Source organism: Nerophis ophidion, linkage group LG23 (genome assembly GCF_033978795.1).
Source record: "Nerophis ophidion isolate RoL-2023_Sa linkage group LG23, RoL_Noph_v1.0, whole genome shotgun sequence".
In the NCBI taxonomy this organism is placed as follows: domain Eukaryota; kingdom Metazoa; phylum Chordata; class Actinopteri; order Syngnathiformes; family Syngnathidae; genus Nerophis; species Nerophis ophidion.
In genome coordinates, this window is record NC_084633.1 from 20859569 (window position 1) to 20878790 (window position 19222).

General features: G+C 44.4%; 1 protein-coding gene across 4 annotated transcripts in view; it reads left to right on the forward strand.

Moving 5' to 3' along the window:
• grid2ipa (glutamate receptor, ionotropic, delta 2 (Grid2) interacting protein, a) overlaps positions 1 to 19222 on the forward strand; it is a 163554-nt gene that overhangs the window by 120372 nt on the left and 23960 nt on the right. For 3 of the 4 annotated variants that reach the window (XM_061885231.1, XM_061885234.1, XM_061885235.1), the window contains 6 exons: positions 898 to 1229; positions 3967 to 6084; positions 6162 to 6249; positions 7597 to 7698; positions 16443 to 16639; positions 16725 to 16880. In XM_061885231.1, coding sequence (XP_061741215.1) covers positions 898 to 1229; positions 3967 to 6084; positions 6162 to 6249; positions 7597 to 7698; positions 16443 to 16639; positions 16725 to 16880 — 2993 coding nt within the window. The remainder of the gene's footprint in view (positions 1 to 897; positions 1230 to 3966; positions 6085 to 6161; positions 6250 to 7596; positions 7699 to 16442; positions 16640 to 16724; positions 16881 to 19222) is intronic. The other variant, XM_061885233.1, reaches the window with a different exon arrangement.

Below are 19222 nucleotides of genomic sequence, written 5' to 3' on the forward strand. Positions count from 1 at the left end.
TGGTTTCCTGAAGTGTTCCCGAGCCCATGTGGTGATATCCTTTACACACCGATGTCGCTTTTTGATGCGGTACCGCCTGAGGGATCGAAGGTGCGTAATATCATGGCTTACATGCAGGAATTTCTCCACATTCTCTGAACCTTTTGATGATATTACAGAGCGTAGATGGTGAAATCCCTAAATTCCTTGCAATAGCTGGTTGAGAAATGTTGTTCTTTGCTCAGGCATTTGTTGACAAAGTGGTGACCCTCGCCCCGTCCTTGTTTGTGAACGACTGAGCATTTCATGGAAGCTGCTTTTATCCCCATTCATGGCACCCACCTGTTCCCAATTAGCCCGTTCACCCGTGGGATGTTCCAAATAAGTGTTTGATGAGCATTCCTCAACTTTCTCAGTGTTTTTGCCACTTGTGCCAGCTTTTTTTGAAACATGTCACAGGCGTCAAATTCCCAATGAGCTAATATTTGCAAAAAATAGCAAAGTTTACCCGTTTGAACGTTAAATATCTTGTCTTTGTAGTCTATTCAATTGAATATAAGTTGAAAAGGATTTGCAAATTATTGTATTCTGTTTTTATTTAGCATTTACACCAGGGGTCACCAACACGGTGCCCGTGGGCACCAGGTCGCCCGTAAGGACCAGATGAGTCGCCCGCTGGCCTGTTCTAAAAATAGCTCAAATAGCAGCACTTACCAGTGAGCTGACTCTATTTTCCAGTTCAAACTTTAAGTAAGTTTTCTTTGCAGTCTATACAATTGAATGTAAGTTGAAAAGGATTTGCAAATCATTTTATTCTCTTTTTATGTAGCATTTACACAACGTGACAACTTCACTGCTTTTAGATTTGGTATTTTTAAAGTGTGAGGTTAATCCCCGGACTACATCTTTCTTCCTCAGGTAGCCGTAAGGGCCCCCCGCCTCCTACCACCTGGCCAGAGCCTCCTTCGAGTCCTCCCCCTTCCCAGTCCTACCCTCCAGGGCTGACCAGTCGGAACAGCGTCGACTCAAACCCTTACATCAGCCTGGACAGTCCTCCGTCATCGCCGCCGGAAACTGCTGACTTCCTGTCCAGTCCCCCGCCCCGTCGCAGTTCCAACCGCCGTTACACCTTCTCAAAACCGCCTCGGTCCGAAGACACGGATCGCTTTCTGGATGCCCTGAGCGAACAGCTGGGGCAGCGGGTGGCCATCGTAGACGACTTTCTCACCCCTGAAAATGACTACGAAGAGGTAAAGTAGCATCCTATAACTATTTCAATCTGACATATTATAAAATGAATAAAGTCAAGTTAATGTACCAATGATAGTCACACAGACTCTAGGTGTGGTGAAAGTTGTCCTCTGCATTTGACCCATCCCCTTGTTCACCCCTTGGGAGGTGAGGGGAGCAGTGGGCAGCAGAAGTGGCAGCGCCCGGGAATAATTTTGGGTGATTTAACCCCCAATTTTAACCTCTTAAGGCCCAAGCTGTTTGTTTACATGTTTTTTTATTTCTCTCTGCTATTAGGGCTTATTAGACCATAATTAGAATAAAAACAAAAAATCATCATTTGATATGATATACTTAGTCCATAAGTACACAAACGTGTACTTCATGTTTAGTGACATGCGAATTCTTATTTTTACACTTTTTTCCCCCCAAATTCCATTGTATGTCATACTCTTCTGACACCACCAGATGGCAGTATAAGTGTCCACATATGTGGCCATAAAACCCCAATTCAGTAGTGTACACCATTTTTGAAATAAGAACTAAAAGGTGCTGTCCACGTATGTGGCCACTAAGCCTTTAGAGGTACAAGGCTGAGCCTTTTTTTTTGTGTGTATGATCAGTCTAAAGTACACCTATTAGAGATTTAAAAAACCCAACCAGTGTGATTAATCACGATTAAATATTTTAATTGTTTGGCAGCCCAAGTATTCAAATTATCTATGATATACTTAGTCCATAAGTACACAAACGTGTACTTCATGTTTAGTGACATGCGAATTCTTATTTTTACACTTTTTTCCCCCCAAATTCCATTGTATGTCATACTCTTCTGACACCACCAGATTGCAGTATAAGTGTCCACATATGTGGCCATAAAACCCCAATTCAGTAGTGTACACCATTTTTGAAATAAGAACTAAAAGGTGCTGTCCACGCATGTGGCCACTAAGCCTTTAGAGGTACAAGGCTGAACCTTTCTTTTTGTGTGTATGATCAGTCTAAAGTACACCTATTAGAGATTTTAAAAACCCAACCAGTGTGATTAATCACGATTAAATATTTTAATTGTTTGGCAGCCCAAGTATTCAAATTATCTATGATATACTTAGTCCATAAGTACACAAACCTGTACTTCATGTTTAGTGACATGCAAATTCTTATTTTTACACTTTTTTTCCCCCCAAATTCCATTGTATGTCATACTCTTCTGACACCACTAGATGGCAGTATAAGTGTCCACATATGTGGCCATAAAACCCCAATTCAGGAGTGTACACCATTTTTTAAATAAGAACTAAAAGGTGCTGTCCACGCATGTGGCCACTAAGCCTTTAGAGGTACAAGGCTGAACCTTTCTTTTTGTGTGTATGATCAGTCTAAAGTACACCTATTAGCGATTTAAAAAACCCAACCAGTGTGATTAATCCCGATTAAATATTCTAATTGTTTGGCAGCCCAAGTATTCAAATTATCTATGATATACTTAGTCCATAAGTACACAAACGTGTACTTCATGTTTAGTGACATGCGAATTCTTATTTTTACACTTTTTCCCCCCAAATTCCATTGTATGTCATACTCTTCTGACACCACCAGATGGCAGTATAAGTGTCCACATATGTGGCCAGAAAACCCCAATTCAGTAGTGTACACCATTTTTGAAATAAGAACTAAAAGGTGCTGTCCACGCATGTGGCCACTAAGCCTTTAGAGGTACAAGGCTGAACCTTTCTTTTTGTGTGTATGATCAGTCTAAAGTACACCTATTAGAGATTTAAAAAACCCAACCAGTGTGATTAATCCCGATTAAATATTCTAATTGTTTGGCAGCCCAAGTATTCAAATTATCTATGATATACTTAGTCCATAAGTACACAAACGTGTACTTCATGTTTAGTGACATGCGAATTCTTATTTTTACACTTTTTCCCCCCAAATTCCATTGTATGTCATACTCTTCTGACACCACCAGATGGCAGTATAAGTGTCCACATATGTGGCCATAAAACCCCAATTCAATAGTGTACACCATTTTTGAAATAAGAACTAAAAGGTGCTGTCCACGTATGTGGCCACTAAGCCTTTAGAGGTACAAGGCTGAACCTTTTTTTTGTGTGTATGATCAGTCTAAAGTACACCTATTAGAGATTTAAAAAACCCAACCAGTGTGATTAATCACGATTAAATATTTTAATTGTTTGGCAGCCCAAGTATTCAAATTATCTATGATATACTTAGTCCATAAGTACACAAACGTGTACTTCATGTTTAGTGACATGCGAATTCTTATTTTTACATTTTTTTCCCCCCAAATTCCATTGTATGTCATACTCTTCTGACACCACCAGATGGCAGTATAAGTGTCCACATATGTGGCCAGAAAACCCCAATTCAGTAGTGTACACCATTTTTGAAATAAGAACTAAAAGGTGCTGTTCACTCATGTGGCCACTAAGCCTTTAGAGGTACAAGGCTGAACCTTTCTTTTTGTGTGTATGATCAGTCTAAAGTACACCTATTAGAGATTTTAAAAACCCAACCAGTGTGATTAATCACGATTAAATATTCTAATTGTTTGGCAGCCCAAGTATTCAAATTATCTATAGTCAACAGATAATATTTTTCGGAAGTACAGTTGAATAATTTCCAGCAATTTGATGGTCTCTTGCAACACAGTTGTTGGGAATCCCTGCTTCGGAGTTAGTCGCATAACAAAGTAAAGCTCTAACAGAATGTCATTGGCGTTCATGCCAGGATGTTGTGCAGATGGCCTTCCCAGATGACGAAGAGGAGGAGAATGAGGAAGAGTTGTGCATGGATGAAGAAGAAGACGGCAACGGGGGATTTGTGGGTCCTGAGCTCAGCAGCCCAAGCGATGTTCAGAGCAGTTGCGGAGAGGAGAACGCCTCCTCGCTCACCTATTCTTCCTCTTCTGACCACATTCCCCCGCCCCCGATGACTCCTCCTCCGCCTCCTCCTGTCCAGTTCAACGACACGCCTGCTCCTCCTCCCGGTGCAGCCGCACAGTCTCAGCAGCAGCAGTCGAGCTATACCCCCGAGCAATCTCCAAGAACTTATGTGCCGGTCCGCCGCAAGTCCGGGCCCCCTCCTCCGCCTCCACCTCGCAATAATCAGCTGCCCAAACGACAGTCCCTTCATAAAGTGCTCCCCACTCAAGACGAGATGCAGGTCCATGCTGCCATACAGGAGTTGAAGGCCTATCAGGAGCAGCAGGAAAGACATAATTACGAGGAGCAACAAGCGTATAAAGAGAGGCAAGCATATGAAGAGCAGAAGACCTTTGAGGAACAGCAGGCTTACCAGGAGAAAATGTTCAAGGAGAGACAAGACTATGAGGAGCAGAAGGCGTACGAGGAGTTGAAAGCTTACCAGGAGCAAATGTTCCAGGAGCAACAAGCCTACCAAGAAAGACAAGCACTTGAACAGCGTCAAGCCTTCCAGGAGAAGAAAGCCTACGAAGAGCAACTGATGCAGCAGATCTACCAGAGCCACCACTCCATGCCGTCCCAGCCTACCCAGCAGAAAGCCCACTCACCGCTCCTGCTCCAGCAACTGCACCAGTCTTTACCTCCAATTCCCGCTCCGGAATCTACCAACAACCATGCCCGCCATCCACTGTACATGATGCGCCAAGCGCAGCAGCAGGGTCATCAACACCACCAGCACCACCGACGTCAATCCCGCTCAGCCCCGCCACCACATCAGCCGCCACCTCAACCCCCAGCCAACCCCAGTTCGCACTACTCTGAGGGCATTTACCAAAGCCACCAAAGCTTCAGAGCGCTGCCCCACCACTCCTCTGCAGAGATGCTCCACCAGTTCCAACAAGCCCACCACAACCAGTCGGCGGAGATGCTGCAGCAACCCAGCGTCCACTACTCGTCTGCAGAGATCCTCCATCAAATACACCAGTCCAAACTCCATCACTCCTCGAAGGAACCTCTCCATCAATCTCACCAGATGATGCAGATGCAGCCTCACCACTCCTCCACGGAACTTCTCCATCAAGCCCACCAGATGCACAGGGGACAACCCCACCGTTCGTCCACCGAGCTGCTCCATCAAATACATAAGCCTCACCACTCCTCCGCGGAGCTCCTCCATCAACCCCATCAGATGCACCAAGCAAAGCCCCACCACTCCTCCACAGAGATGCTGCATCAAGACCAGCAAGAGCCTTCCTCGCTCCCTGTTCAGCTAAACCGCGAGAGCCACTTACAGAGTCGCAGAAGTCTCAAAGGTCACCACCAGACCCAAGTGTCACCCCAGGAGCCGACGATCCACCATCACCCGCAGCCCATCAAACCGTGCCCTCAGAGACCGCATTCGATGCAGCAGACACACCACCACTCCAGCGCCCCTCAGATCCACCACATCCACCACATGACCCCACTCCCCCCTCCACAGGACTTTAAGCACCAGATTCAGGTCATCCACCCACCACAGCAGCAGCCCCAGAGATCCCACCCCCTTCTCTCAACATTCCAGCCCCTCCAGCCGCATCAGCCTACTCTCTCCACATTCCAGCCTGTGCCCCAACACCAGACCCAGGCCACCACCCAAACCGCCCGTCCCCATTCTCAACCCTCCCACCATCTGATGCAATCCCAGCCCCCCCAAGTCCAGTCTCACCACAAGCCACCCCAGGGCCAAATTAAGCCCGTTCCCCACTCTCTATCTGACCCTGTAGAGCCCCTGGAGCCTCCACCACCACCACCACCTCTGCCTCCACCCTGCTCCCCTCCACCCTTACCCAGGCCCGCTCTCTCTAGGATGGACTCCCATCACATGAGTGTCAAGAGGCTGCGCTGGGAGCAGGTGGAAAACTCGGAGGGTACGATCTGGGGACAGGTGATCCATCCGTCATTTTAAACTACAAAATGATTGCCACGACCTAATACTGAACCCCTTGTTGTTTGTTTTGCTAGTTGGGAGCTAACTCCGAGCATGAGAAACTCCACGACATGGTTAAGTATTTGGATCTGGAAATGCACTTTGGGACACAGAAAGGATCTTGTGAGTGTTTTTTTGTTTGTTTACTTGAATACCCAATGGAAGTATTATTGGAGCAAAATTATTTACAAACCCGTATCTCAAACTGTGCGTCTGTAATCTGTAAGAATAATGATGTATATATTATCACAATAACTTTATGCTTAAGGGCCGTTGCTATAAATTGTCAATTGTGCTGAAGTGGCATTTTTCTAACTTCTTGTCTGAGGGGTGGCCTCAGCCACAGATGTTATCTTTTTTTAGCCAAGGACTTCAAGGATCTCAACGAAGATAAGAGGACAGCAAGCAGACGAAGCAGAGACAACGAGGACCTCCAACACAGATAACATGACAAGGCCCCAGCACATTCCGTCACGTACTGTGCGTCCTGGACCTGCTTTACATAATATATGTGACCACTCCTTTTAGAGGCGGCCCTAGTGATGTTGACTGTGGAACTCCTGAATAGATAGAGGGACACGGGAGCTGAACCTCAGAGCGTAGGGTGAGACTGTGACTAAGTGTGCAGCTCCATGCGTTCTCCTCGTGAGCTAAATTGAACTCTGTCTCTGCATGGTTCTTTGCTTCTTGTCTGATTAATAGATGTCATCAGTGTTCGAACCTGACAAATCCAATTTACGTGTTTGTGTGCTAATGTGTGTCTGTAGCTGAATATGTGTGTGCGTGTAGTAATTAGAACCACATGTTTTTAGTGGTTTGTCCGTATTATTAGTACACAGACACGTGAATCGAATAAGACACACTGTCAAGTTCAAACACCAAACTATTTATTACACAAGACAAAAAGAAGGAACCGGGCAGAGACAGAGTTCCCTTTTTGTTTCATGAGGAGAGAAGTATTGGGCTGCACACTCAGTTACAGTTTGATCCTACGCTCTAAGGTACAGTCCCACGTGCTCCTCTATTTATTTGGGAGGTCCCTAGTAAACATCACTGAGGCTGCTTCTGAAGGGAGGGCTAATGCAAGCAGCCCCAGTAGACACAATACGTGATTATTCAGAATGGAAATGTGCTGACACTCGTGATTTCGCCCTGTCTCTGTTTTGTCTGCGTTGAGGTACTCGATGTCCGTCCTCGGCTGTCAGCAGGCAGGGTCTGGAAACAAACCGCTGACACGAGACAATTCGCAACGGGAGTTCTGCCTTGGCACGGATAGAAAACCGCAACTTCAGCACAATTGATAATAACTACAGCAACGGCCTTTAAGCATAAGAGTTGTGTGATAACTCACACATGATTATTCCAACACACACAGACTGAGACACGCCATTCGCTAATGATTTTGCTACAATAATACTTCCATAAATACCTCTTAAAATTTGCACACAACCGTTTGTTTTATCCCCCAAGCTCTTCTTTTAGTGCCCACTCCGGAGCCTTTGCCACAGCTCGACGCATTTAAAAAAAAAGATGTGGTCGAAATTCTGTCCCACAAGAAGGCCTACAATGCATGTAAGTTGTTCCACGTACTATAATGTTGCACATGGTCATTTGGATTTGTTATGTGGCCCTGCCATGAGGTGGCGACTTGTCCAGGGTGTACCCCGCCTTCCGCCCGATTGTAGCTGAGATAGGCGCCCGCGACCCCAAAAGGGAATAAGCGGTTGAAAATGGATGGATGGATGTATTGTATAAATTATATAAAAATATAATATATCCGTATATGTAAATATTAAATATGTATGAGGTGGTTCGGGCATCTGGTCAGGATGCCACCCGAACGCCTCCCTAGGGAGGTGTTTAGGGCACGTCCAACCGGTAGGAGGCCACGGGGAAGACCCAGGACACGTTGGGAAGACTATGTCTCCCGGCTGGCCTGGGAACGCCTCGGGATCCCCCGGGAAGAGCTAGACGAAGTGGCTGGGGAGAGGGAAGTCTGGGTTTCCCTGCTTAGGCTGTTGCCCCCGCGACCCGACCTCGGATAAGCGGAAGATGATGGATGGATGGATGGATGGATGTTATATTTGATATTGCTAGTATGGTACATTTTTAGTCTACTTTATTCTCTATATGGGGCGGTATAGCTCTGTTGGTAGAGCGGCCGTGCCAGCAACTTGAGGGTTCCAGGTTCGATCCCCGCCTCTGCCATCCTAGTCACTGTCGTTGTGTCCTTGGGCAAGACACTTTACCCACCTGCTCCCAGTGCCACCCACACTGCTTTAAATGTAACTTAGATATTGGCTTTCACTATGTAAAGTGCTTTGAGTCATTAGAGAAAAAGCGCTATATAAAATATAATTCACTTCACTTCACCTGCATTATCCTTTCCATCCTTACCCTTTCCACCTTTTGTAAGTGAGCTACGGTGCGAGACAATTTCCCAGTTTGTTTACGTCTAAGTTAGTCTGGAATGATGCCCTCTAACGTACTGATGTGACTAGAAGTCTGTTTTTTTTTGTTTTTTTACAAAAAAAACATCTTTAAGAAATGACACATTGCGTTACACCCGTGGTCTCGAGCAGTGTTTTTCAACCTTTTTTTGTGCCGAGTCACATTTTTTTAATAAAATAAAATACGCAGGCACATCACCAGCAGAAATGGTTAAAAAAAAAATTAAACTCTACCAGGTTGTCATGCCTTGTTTTGAGTTTGTTGTTGTGCTTTAGTTCCTGTCTTGCGCTCTTAATTTGGTAACCCTTCCTGTTTTGTTGGTGTTCTCCCGTAGCAGCGTCACGACTTCCTTTTAGTGCTATTGCCCGCACCTGCTTTGTTTTCGCAATCAAGACTATTTAAATTGTGCATATGCTATCCTTTGTGATTGTCATTACATGTACGGATGTTATAGATAGGCAATTATATCATCCCCAACCGCATCACCAAAGTCGTCATCCACCCGAACTAACATTTTATCAGGACCGTATCCGCCCGTATCCGAAATACATCCGAGGTCGGCCGCCTTTACCACTCACAGAGCTATTTAAACCTGTTTCACAGAGTAATGAAGACAATTGGAGCCGCTAACGTTCTCGCGACTATCCAATAGCGTTCATCCTGATGACAATATGGGCGTGCTGTGTACGAACCGATTGTTGACCCGGCAACATGTTGTGTGCAGCTTCCGCAACCACACGCACAAGATTGAAAGGCAAAATGGGTGACACGGAGTACACTGATGGTTGTGATATAAACAACTTTAACACTTACTAATATGCGCCACGCTGTGAAGCCACACAATACAAGATTGACAAACACATTTCGGGAGAACATCCTCACAGTAACACAACATAAACGCAACAAAACAAATACCCAGAATCCTTTGTATCCGTGACACATTCCTGAATATATTTTACACCCCCGCGCCTCCAACCCCTCCCAGCTTACCGAAGCAGGGGGGTGTATAAAATAGTCAGGAAGTGTCATGAATACAAAGAATTCTGGGTATTTGTTGTGTTGGGTTTATGTTGTGTTACTGTGAGGATGTCCTCCCGAAATGTGTTTGTCGTTCTTAATTGCTGTGGCTTCACAGCGTGGTGCATATTACTAAGAGTGTTAAAATTGTTTATATCACAACCATTAGTGTACTCTGTGTCACCCAGTATGCCTTGCAGTCGTGTGTGTGTTGCCGCGGAAGCTACACACAACATGATGATGGACTGACAAGCAGGTCGTACATGTTGTAGAAGGCGACAAAGTCAATGACTTCATAGCACGCCCGAATACTTATTATCTGGGTGACTGCCGGCAGTCATTCTAGAGCAGGGGTGCCCATTACGTCTATCGCGAGCTACCAGTCGACCGCGGGGGGTGTGTCAGTCGATCTCCAGCCTGGCTTTTAAAAAAAATAGACCTAAAAATGAGTGATCATCAATCTTCACCAAGACGTCACTTAAATGACATTCACGGTACCGGAGGGTCTTGTGAGATGACGCTGGCTGCTGCAAGATCATTATTATGAAAATATGACTGAGAGGAAGGCCAGAAACACTTTTTATTTCAACAGACTCTCGTGCCGTCCCTTCCGTCAAAACTCTAAAGGCTGACTGCACATTTCCTATCTTCACAATAAAAGCCCTGCTTCATGCTGCCTGCGCTAACTAAATACAGAGTCTCGGAAAACTGGCGTGCACAAGCGATCCCTCAGAAAGCTGGCGTGCACATCACTTGTGCACGCCAGCTTTCCGAGACTCTTATTTTGTTAGCGCAGGCAGCATGAAGCAGGGCTTTTATTGTGAAGATAGGAAATGTGCAGTCGGCCTTTAGAGTTTTGACGGAAGTCTGTTGAAATAAAAAGTGTTTCTCGCCTTCCTCTCTGTCATTTTTTCATAATAATGAACTGGCAGCAGCCAGCGTCATCTCACAAGACCCTCGGGTGCCGTGAATGTCAATCAAGCAAGCTACGGAATTTGCCGCCAATGTTTTTCTTGTAAAGTGTATGGAAGCTGGATGAATTAGATGCCAAAAAGCAACCACTTTCATGTGGTATTGTACAGAAAGGACCACTTTTTTTCTCCTCCATTTGAAAATGTGGGCGTTATCATCATTACTGTCTGATTCCAATCAATGCAAGTCATCAGAATCAGGTAATACACCAACTTATATTCTTGTCTTTGTGAAAGAAAGACATCTATATGTGTTACACATGCTTGTATTATCATTAAACACATTTAACTTGTTTACAAAAATGTCTCTTTCATAAATAAATAAATATAAATGATATATATAAATGAGGTAGATCCCCTCGAGTTGGTCAATTGAAAAGTAGCTCGCCTGCAGAAAAAGTGTGGGCACCCCTGTTCTAGAGAATATTAGCGTCTCCTATTGTCTTCTTCGCTTTATGACACGGGTCTTAAATGGCTCTTTGAATGGTAAAGGATACCGATCCCAGAACCATGTACATCAAATATTTCCGGATGGTTCAACCGCCACCCGCCCGAATCTAATTAAAATCTTTTTTTCGTCATGTCAACCGCCCGACCCGCGGTTTATTCGCGGACTCCGCGCATGAGAACGCAAACCGCGCATCTCTAACGGATGTACTTTGTGGACGCCGTCTCACGGCTCCACAAGTTTTTGCTGTCGTCCAGCATTCTGTCTTTGCTTACTTTACTTTTCAATTTTGTTTTGCATTTGTTTTGTTTTTTGGACTTGCCTTTTGTTCATTTTTGGTTGAAGCGTCACAAATTATTGATCATCACTCATTACCACACGACCGCAATCCATTTGTGACAGCGGGGTTTAGAGGGTCTACATCACCTGTGTCAAACTCAAGGACCGGGGGCCAGATCCGGCCCAACAGGCCATTTAATGTGGCCCCGCGAAAACCTGGGAATAATATGCATACATCAGGGGTGTCCAAAGTGTGGCCCGCAGCTAATTGCTTACCGGCCCGCCACACATTCTGTAAATATTGCAAAAAATTTTTTTACACATTTTAAAAAAGTGTGAAATCTAACGAGAAAAAGTTGCAATGTTGACCCAAAGCTGACTTGGTGGCTGTTTTTTTTTCTTTTGTCTTCATTTTTCAGTTTTTTCCATTGCAAAAAAAAAGGACAAACAAAATCAATGCTATAATGCAGTGGTTCTCAAATGGGGGTACTTGAAGGTATGCCAAGGGGTACGTGAGATTTTATAAAAGTATTGTAAAAATAGCAACAATTCAAAAATCCTGTATAAATATATTTATTGAATAATACTTCAACAAAATATGAATGTAAGTTCATAAACTGTGAAAAAGAAATACAACAATGCAATATTCAGTGTTGACTGCTTGATTTTTTGTGGACATGTTCCATAAATATTGATGTCTTTTTTTGTGAAGAAATGTTTAGAAGTAAGTTGATGAATCCAGATGGATCTCTATTACAATCCCCAAAGAGGGCACTTTAAGTTGATGATTACTTCTATGTGGAGAAATCTTTATTTATAATTGAATCATTGTTTATTTTCAAACAAGTTTTTAGTTATTTGTATATCTTTTTTTTTCCGAATAGTTGAAGAAAGACCACTGTTTTGCACTGTTATACAATTTAATAAATCAGAAACTGATGACATAGTGCTGTATTTTACTTCTTTATCTCTTTTTTTCAACCAAAAATGCTTTGCTCTGATTAGGGGGTACTTGAATTAAAAAAAAATGTTGACAGGGGGTACATCACTGAAAAAAGGTTGAGAACCACTGATCTAATTAATTATTTTAAGGCTCCAATTACTTCAAAAATGTCACTTTAAAATGTTTTATGTGGAAAAAATATGGCATATATTGTGTGGTTGCCCATATAAAAACATTGTTTTCTTTAAAGGGGAACATTATCACAATTTCAAAAGGGTTGAAAACAATAAAAATCAGTTCCCAGTAGCTTGTTGTATTTTTTGAAATTTTTTTCAAAATTTTACCGGTCTCGGAATATCCCTAAATAAAGCTTTAAAATGCTTTATTTTCGCTCTCTGCGAAGACACTGGCCATTTCCCTGTGACGTCACACAGTGCTGCCAATGTAAACAAACAATGGGAATACCACAGCAAGATATAGCGACATTAGCTCGGATTCAAACTCGGATTTCAGCGACTTAAGCGATTCAACAGATTACGCATGTATTGAAACAGATGGTTGGAGTATGAAAGTATTGAAGAAGAAACTGAAGCTATTGAGCGAATAGCTATTGACGCTATTCATAGCCATAGCATGGCCGAATAGCTGCGTTAGCATCGCCGGTAAAATGTGCGGACCAAACGATCAGGACTTTCGCATCTTTTGACACTGGAGCAACTTAAATCCGTCGATTGGTAAGTGTTTGTTTCGCATTAAATGTGGGTGGAAGGAAACGTAATATAGTTGCAAATGCATCTGCAGGTTATCCATACATCTCTGTGCCATGTCTGCTTTAGCACTGCCGGTAAATAGCATGTTAGCATCGATTAGCATAGCATGTTAGCATCGATGAGCTGGGAGTCAAAATCAACAAAACTCACCTTTGTGATTTCGTTGACTATCGTTGCAAATGCATCTGCAGGTTATCCATACATCTCTGTGCCATGTCTGTCTTAGCATCGCCGGTCAAATGTGGAGACACTCTGGTACATTCAATGGGGGTCTGGCGGCAGATTTCTTGCCAGTGGTGCAACTTGAATCCCTCCCTGTTAGTGTTGTTACACCCTCCGACAACACACCCACCAGGCATGATGTCTCCAAGGTTCCATAAAATAGTCAAAAAAACGTAAAATAACAGAGCTGAGACCCCGTGTTTGTAATGTGAAAATGAAAATGGTGGGTGTGTTACCTCGGTGACGTCACATTCTGACGTCATCGCCTCCAGCGCGATAAACAGAAAGGCGTTTAATTTGCCAAAATTCACCCATTTAGAGTTCGGAAATCGGTTAAAAAAATAGTTGGTCTTTTTTCTGCAACATCAAGGTATATATTGACGCTTACATAGGTCTGCTGATAATGTTCCCCTTTAAGACAAACAAAATAGTTCAAACGTAAAATCGACAGGCGTATCTGAAGTTGATCTCGTAACAAATGTTGAAAGTTTAAAAAAAAACGAATACAAATGTATCACTTTATGAGTTTGGCACCTTTTGGATCCCAATTATATTTGATGGGATGTTATTTATCTTTGCACTGTGATTTCTCAAAATTAATAACAAATTAAAATTAATGGTGCCCTGCATTATTGATCTTTTATGGCTCTAATCACTAAAAACTGCATATTTCAGTTTTACTACAAAAAAAAAAACAAGTTGTCTTTAACAAAAAAGGCATAAAACCTTTTTTTTTTTTTTTTTACTTCATATCAACCTAAAGTTTTATTATGGTCCCCGGGAGCCCTAAAAGTAAAAAAATAAAAATAAAAAAATCCTATATTGTGTTATGGTTTTAAAATGAAAAATATCAAAATGACCCCCGCTTCTTTGTAATTTTCCATGTGCGGCCCTCAGTGGAAAAAGTTTGGACACCCCTGGCATATGTCATCTTTCTGACTAAATGTTTTCATTGTTTCCATTTTGACAGAAAAAAATTCAAATTTCATACGTTTTAAACTTTGATATATATTCAAATATTCAATCGTTATTGGTGTGAATCCTTAGTCATTCCATTACGATTCTTGGGTGAGGATTTGAGTCGTAATCGATACTCGATTCAACACGATTCTCTATTTAAACTGCCAACATAGTCACTGCCGTTGTGTCCTTGGGCAAGACACTTTACCCACCTGCTCCCGGTGCCACCCACACTGCTTTAAATGGAACTTAGATATTGGGTTTCACTATGTAAAGCGCTTTGAGTCACTAGAGAAAAGCGCTATATAAATATAATTCACTTGACCACCTCACATACCCCAAAAGGGACAAACTGTTGTAAATGGATGGTTGGATACCTTTTACATACCAAAAAAGGTTGGAAAAAAAACTGCATTAGAGAACGGCACATTATTACAATTATTGATTTGCAAAAATATATTTGGCCCTGCTATGAGGTGGTGACTTGTCCAGGGTGTACACTGCCTTCCGCCTGATTGCAGCTGAGATATGTTCCAGCACCCCCCGCTACCCCAAAAAGGGACAAGCGGTAGGAAATGGATGGATGGCTCTCTAGAACAGTGGTTGAAAAACACTGGTTGTCTGGTTCAAACATCGATGACATCTATTAAAACAGACAAGAAGCAAGGAAATAAACAGAGACAGAATTCAATTTGGCTCAATTTGAGGAGAGACACCCGGACACTGCGCCCTTGTACAGTGTCTCAGCCCGCTCTGGCGAGAGATTGTACACCACCTCTTTTTATTTGGACTTTCCCTGTTTACATAACAGCTGTTTCTAAAGGAATGGAGGGGTATGTAAACAGCCATTGTTTTCGGTCACATTAACACAAAAGTAAAAGATGCCTCGGGCTTGGACTGGTCCTGGATCGAGCTTGGGCAAACAGCCATTGTTTTCGTCACATTAACACAAAATAAAAAGATGCCTTGGGATCGGACTGGTCCTGGATTGAGCTTGGGCAAACAGCCATTGTTTTCAGTCACATTAACACGAAATAAAAAGATGCCTCGGGATCGGACTGGTCCTGGATCGAGCTTGGGCAAACAGCTATTGTTTTCGGTCACATTAACACAAAAGAAAAAGATGCCTCGGGTTTGGACTGGTCCTGGATCGAGCTTGGGCAAACAGCCATTGTTTTCAGTCACATTAACACAAAAGAAAAAGATGCCTCGGGATCAGACTGGTCCTGGATCGATCTTGGGCAAACAGCCATTGTTTTCGATCGCATAATAATAACAATAATGGATTAGATTTTTATCGCGCTTTTCTATTGTTATATACTCAAAGCTCTCACAGAGAAGTGGGAACCCATCATTCATTCACACCTGGTGGTGGTAAGCTACATCTGTAGCCACAGCTGCCCTGGGGTAGACTGACGGAAGCGTGGCTGCCAGTTTGCACCTACGGCCCCTCCGATCACCACCAATCATTCATTCATCATTCATTCACCAGTGTGAGCGGCACCGGGGGCAAAGGGTGAAGTGTCCTGCCCAAGGACACAACGGCAGTGATTTGGATGTCCATAGGTGGGAAGCGAACCTGCAACCCTCAGGTTTCTGGCACGGCCGCTCTACCCACTACGCCATGCCGCCCACATTAACACAAAATAAAAAAATGCCTGGGGATTGGACTGGTCCTGGATCGAGCTTGGGCACACAGCCATTGTTTTCGGTCACATTAACACAAAAGAAAAAGAATTCCCGGGATTGGACTGGTCCTGGATCGAGCCTGGGCAGGTTATATATATCTATCCATTTTCTACCGCTAACTCCCTTTGGGGTCGCGGGGGGCGCTGGTGCCTATCTAAGCCACAATTAAGGCGGAAGGCAGGATACACCCTGGACAAGCCGCCAACTCATCGCACTCAGGTTTTGGATCCAAATAGATAACCCCTCCCGTATCCTCCCATTGTACACAGCGAAATTTTCCAAGCCTTTGTCTTGATGCACCAAAGACAGCTTTTTGTCTTTTCACTGGGAACTTAGAGAAGGGACATTTTTTGGGATAATTTACATGCAATTTTTCTGAAACTGGTCTAGAGGTTTATTGGTGGAAATCATCAGGACTTCACTCCAAAGTCAGAACTTTTCTTCCCGTCACTCACAAACACAACTGACTCGGAGACATTTTTTGTCCTCCCAATAAGTGTCTCCTATGGGCATGGATGCAGTACTCAGTGTCACCATGGAAATGTCTTCTTTCCGTCCTTGGTCAGCCATCCTGATAGCACACCTGAAGCTGTCGCCAGGAGAGCTGCGTCAGGTGCTGATGAACATGGCCTCCGACCGGCTGGAGCCGCCTCACATCAAACAGCTGCTCCTCTACGCTCCCGACGCAGAGGAGGTGAAAAGGTACAAAGAGTACAGAGGCGACCCGGGCAAACTCAGCGAGCCGGACCAGTTTGTGCTGCAGGTACTGCACGCTGCGGCGGCGTTGTGGTTCTTAAAGTGGACCCCATCAACTCCCATCACTTGCTTTTGTTGACTTTATTGATCAGATGCTGTCAGTGCCTGAGTACAAGACCCGCCTGGAGAGCCTCCACTTCAAGTGCTCTCTGCAGGAGAAGACGGAAGAGCTGCGGGGAGCTTATGAATGCATCTGTAAAGCATCCTCAGAGTTGAAGAGCAGCAAGAAGCTGGCAAAAATATTAGAGGTACGTAAGCAGCGGTGTGCAAGGCCTTCTCTAACTTAACCAGAAATCATGATCATAACTCAATTTAAAAGTAATTTTTTACAAGATACTACCACCACCATGCTTGACGGTAGGGTCGGTGTTCCTGGGATTAAAGGCCTCACTTTTTCTCTTCCAAACATCCATCCATCCATCCATCTTCTTCCGCTTATCTGAGGTCGGGTCGCGGGGGCAACAGCCTAAGCAGAGAAGCCCAGACTTCCCTCTCCCCAGCCACTTCGTCTAGCTCTTCCCGGGGGATCCCGAGGCGTTCCCAGGCCAGCCGGGAGACATAGTCTTCCCAACGTGTCCTGGGTCTTCCCCGTGGCCTCCTACCGGTTGGAGGTGCCCTAAACACCTCCCTAGGGAGGCGTTCGGGTGGCATCCTGACCAGATGCCCGAACCACCTCAACTGGCTCCTCTCGATGTGAAGGAGCAGCGGCTTTACTTTGAGTTCCTCCCGGATGGCAGAGCTTCTCACCCTATCTCTAAGGGAGAGACCTGGAAACTCATTTGGGCCGCTTGTACCCGTGATCTTATCCTTTCGGTCATGACCCAAAGCTCATGACCATAGGTGAGGATGGGAACGTAGATCGACCGGTAAATTGAGAGCTTTGCCTTCCGGCTCAGCTCCTTCTTCACCACAACGGATCGGTACAACGTCCGCATTACTGAAGACGCCGCACCGATCCGCCTGTCGATCTCACCATCCACTCTTCTCTCACTCGTGAACAAGACTCCTAGGTACTTGAACTCCTCCACTTGGGGCAGGGTCTCCTCCCCAACCCGGAGATGGAATTCCACCCTTTTCCGGGCGAGAACCATGGACTCGGACTTGGAGGTGCTGATTCTCATTCCGTTCGGAATATTGCTTGGTATTGTGGCCAAACCGCTCAATTTTTCAATCAATCAATCAAAGTTTACTTATATAGCCCTAAATCACGAGTGTATCAAAAGGCTGCACAGGCCACAACGACATCCTCGGCTCAGATCTCCTATCAGAGCAAGGAAAAACTCAACCCAATGGGACACCACAGATGTGGTATTATGCAGAGTCAGTTAGCCGATGTCGCCATGCTGTACAAAATATTCCAAGGCCATCAGAATCAACAATGCAGGCGTCCGTGCCCTGTAAGTGAACGGACACATACAGTTGATAGACAGTTGCCATAGCCAATCAGATCAGGAGTTGTTGTCACTAAGGCCTTCTCGCTGGCCTCGCGTCGAACGTGACATTTACGTGTCCTGTGATTGGATACTCACCGGGATTGTTAGCGGATGAATTTGAGAAGACATACAGTTGATAGACGCCCTGCGATGAGGTGGCGACTTGTCCAGGGTGTACAACGCCTTCCATCCGAATGCATCAGAGATAGGCTCCAGCGACCCCAAAAGGGAAAAGCAGTAGGAAATGGATGGACGGACAGTTGATAGACAGTTGCGTTAGCCAATCAGACCACAAGGTGTTGACAGTAGCCTATCTAAGTAGCCTGATGTTAACAAGACTGGGATTGGATACTCACTTGTCATTCCAAAGTGAGTATCCAATCACAAGTTTCAACCTAGCAGGAAGCAGGAAGTGTTGACCCACAAAGAAGGAGAACGAAACGTTGATTAGGTGGCAGATATATATTTGCAAGGACCTTTTTCAAGAAGGATATTTAAAGAGAAACTACATCTTGTGAGACTGTGTCGGCAAATCCCGGAAGCTAGCTCAGCTGTTCTGGCGACGAAATGGGGAAATTCTCGCCATTTCCACTTAAACAAGCCGACGACGAGGGGTAACACGGGTTTATACGACGTCGAATAGGTCCTACTAATTGTGAGTTCAATTATCTTATTTTTTCACTTTTAATGTTTTTTTGCAGTTTTAATTGAATTGATGTTTAAATGAGCCAGAAAAAACCCGTTTTGTACACCATTGATGGGGCTCAATAGTCAATAGTGCGTAAATGTATTTCTGTATAGTATTTCTCCAGCAGTGGTCATGTGGGACATAAATTATGGTATTTTGAGAGGTAATCTTTGAAGTCGGACATTACTGAAGGCCTAGGTGGGAAACTCACAGCCTGCCACTGTACAATAGTCGTAGGCCTAGGTGGGAAATTCATGGCCCGCCACTGTACAATAGTCGTAGGCCTAGGTGGAAAACTCACGGCCCGCCACTGTACAATAGTCGTAGGCCTAGGTGGGAAACTCACAGCCCGTCACTGTACAATAGTCGTAGGCCTAGGTGGAAAACTCACGGCCTGTCACTGTACAATAGTCATAGGCCTAGATGGGAAACTCACGGCCCATCACCGTACAATAGTCGTAGGCCTAGG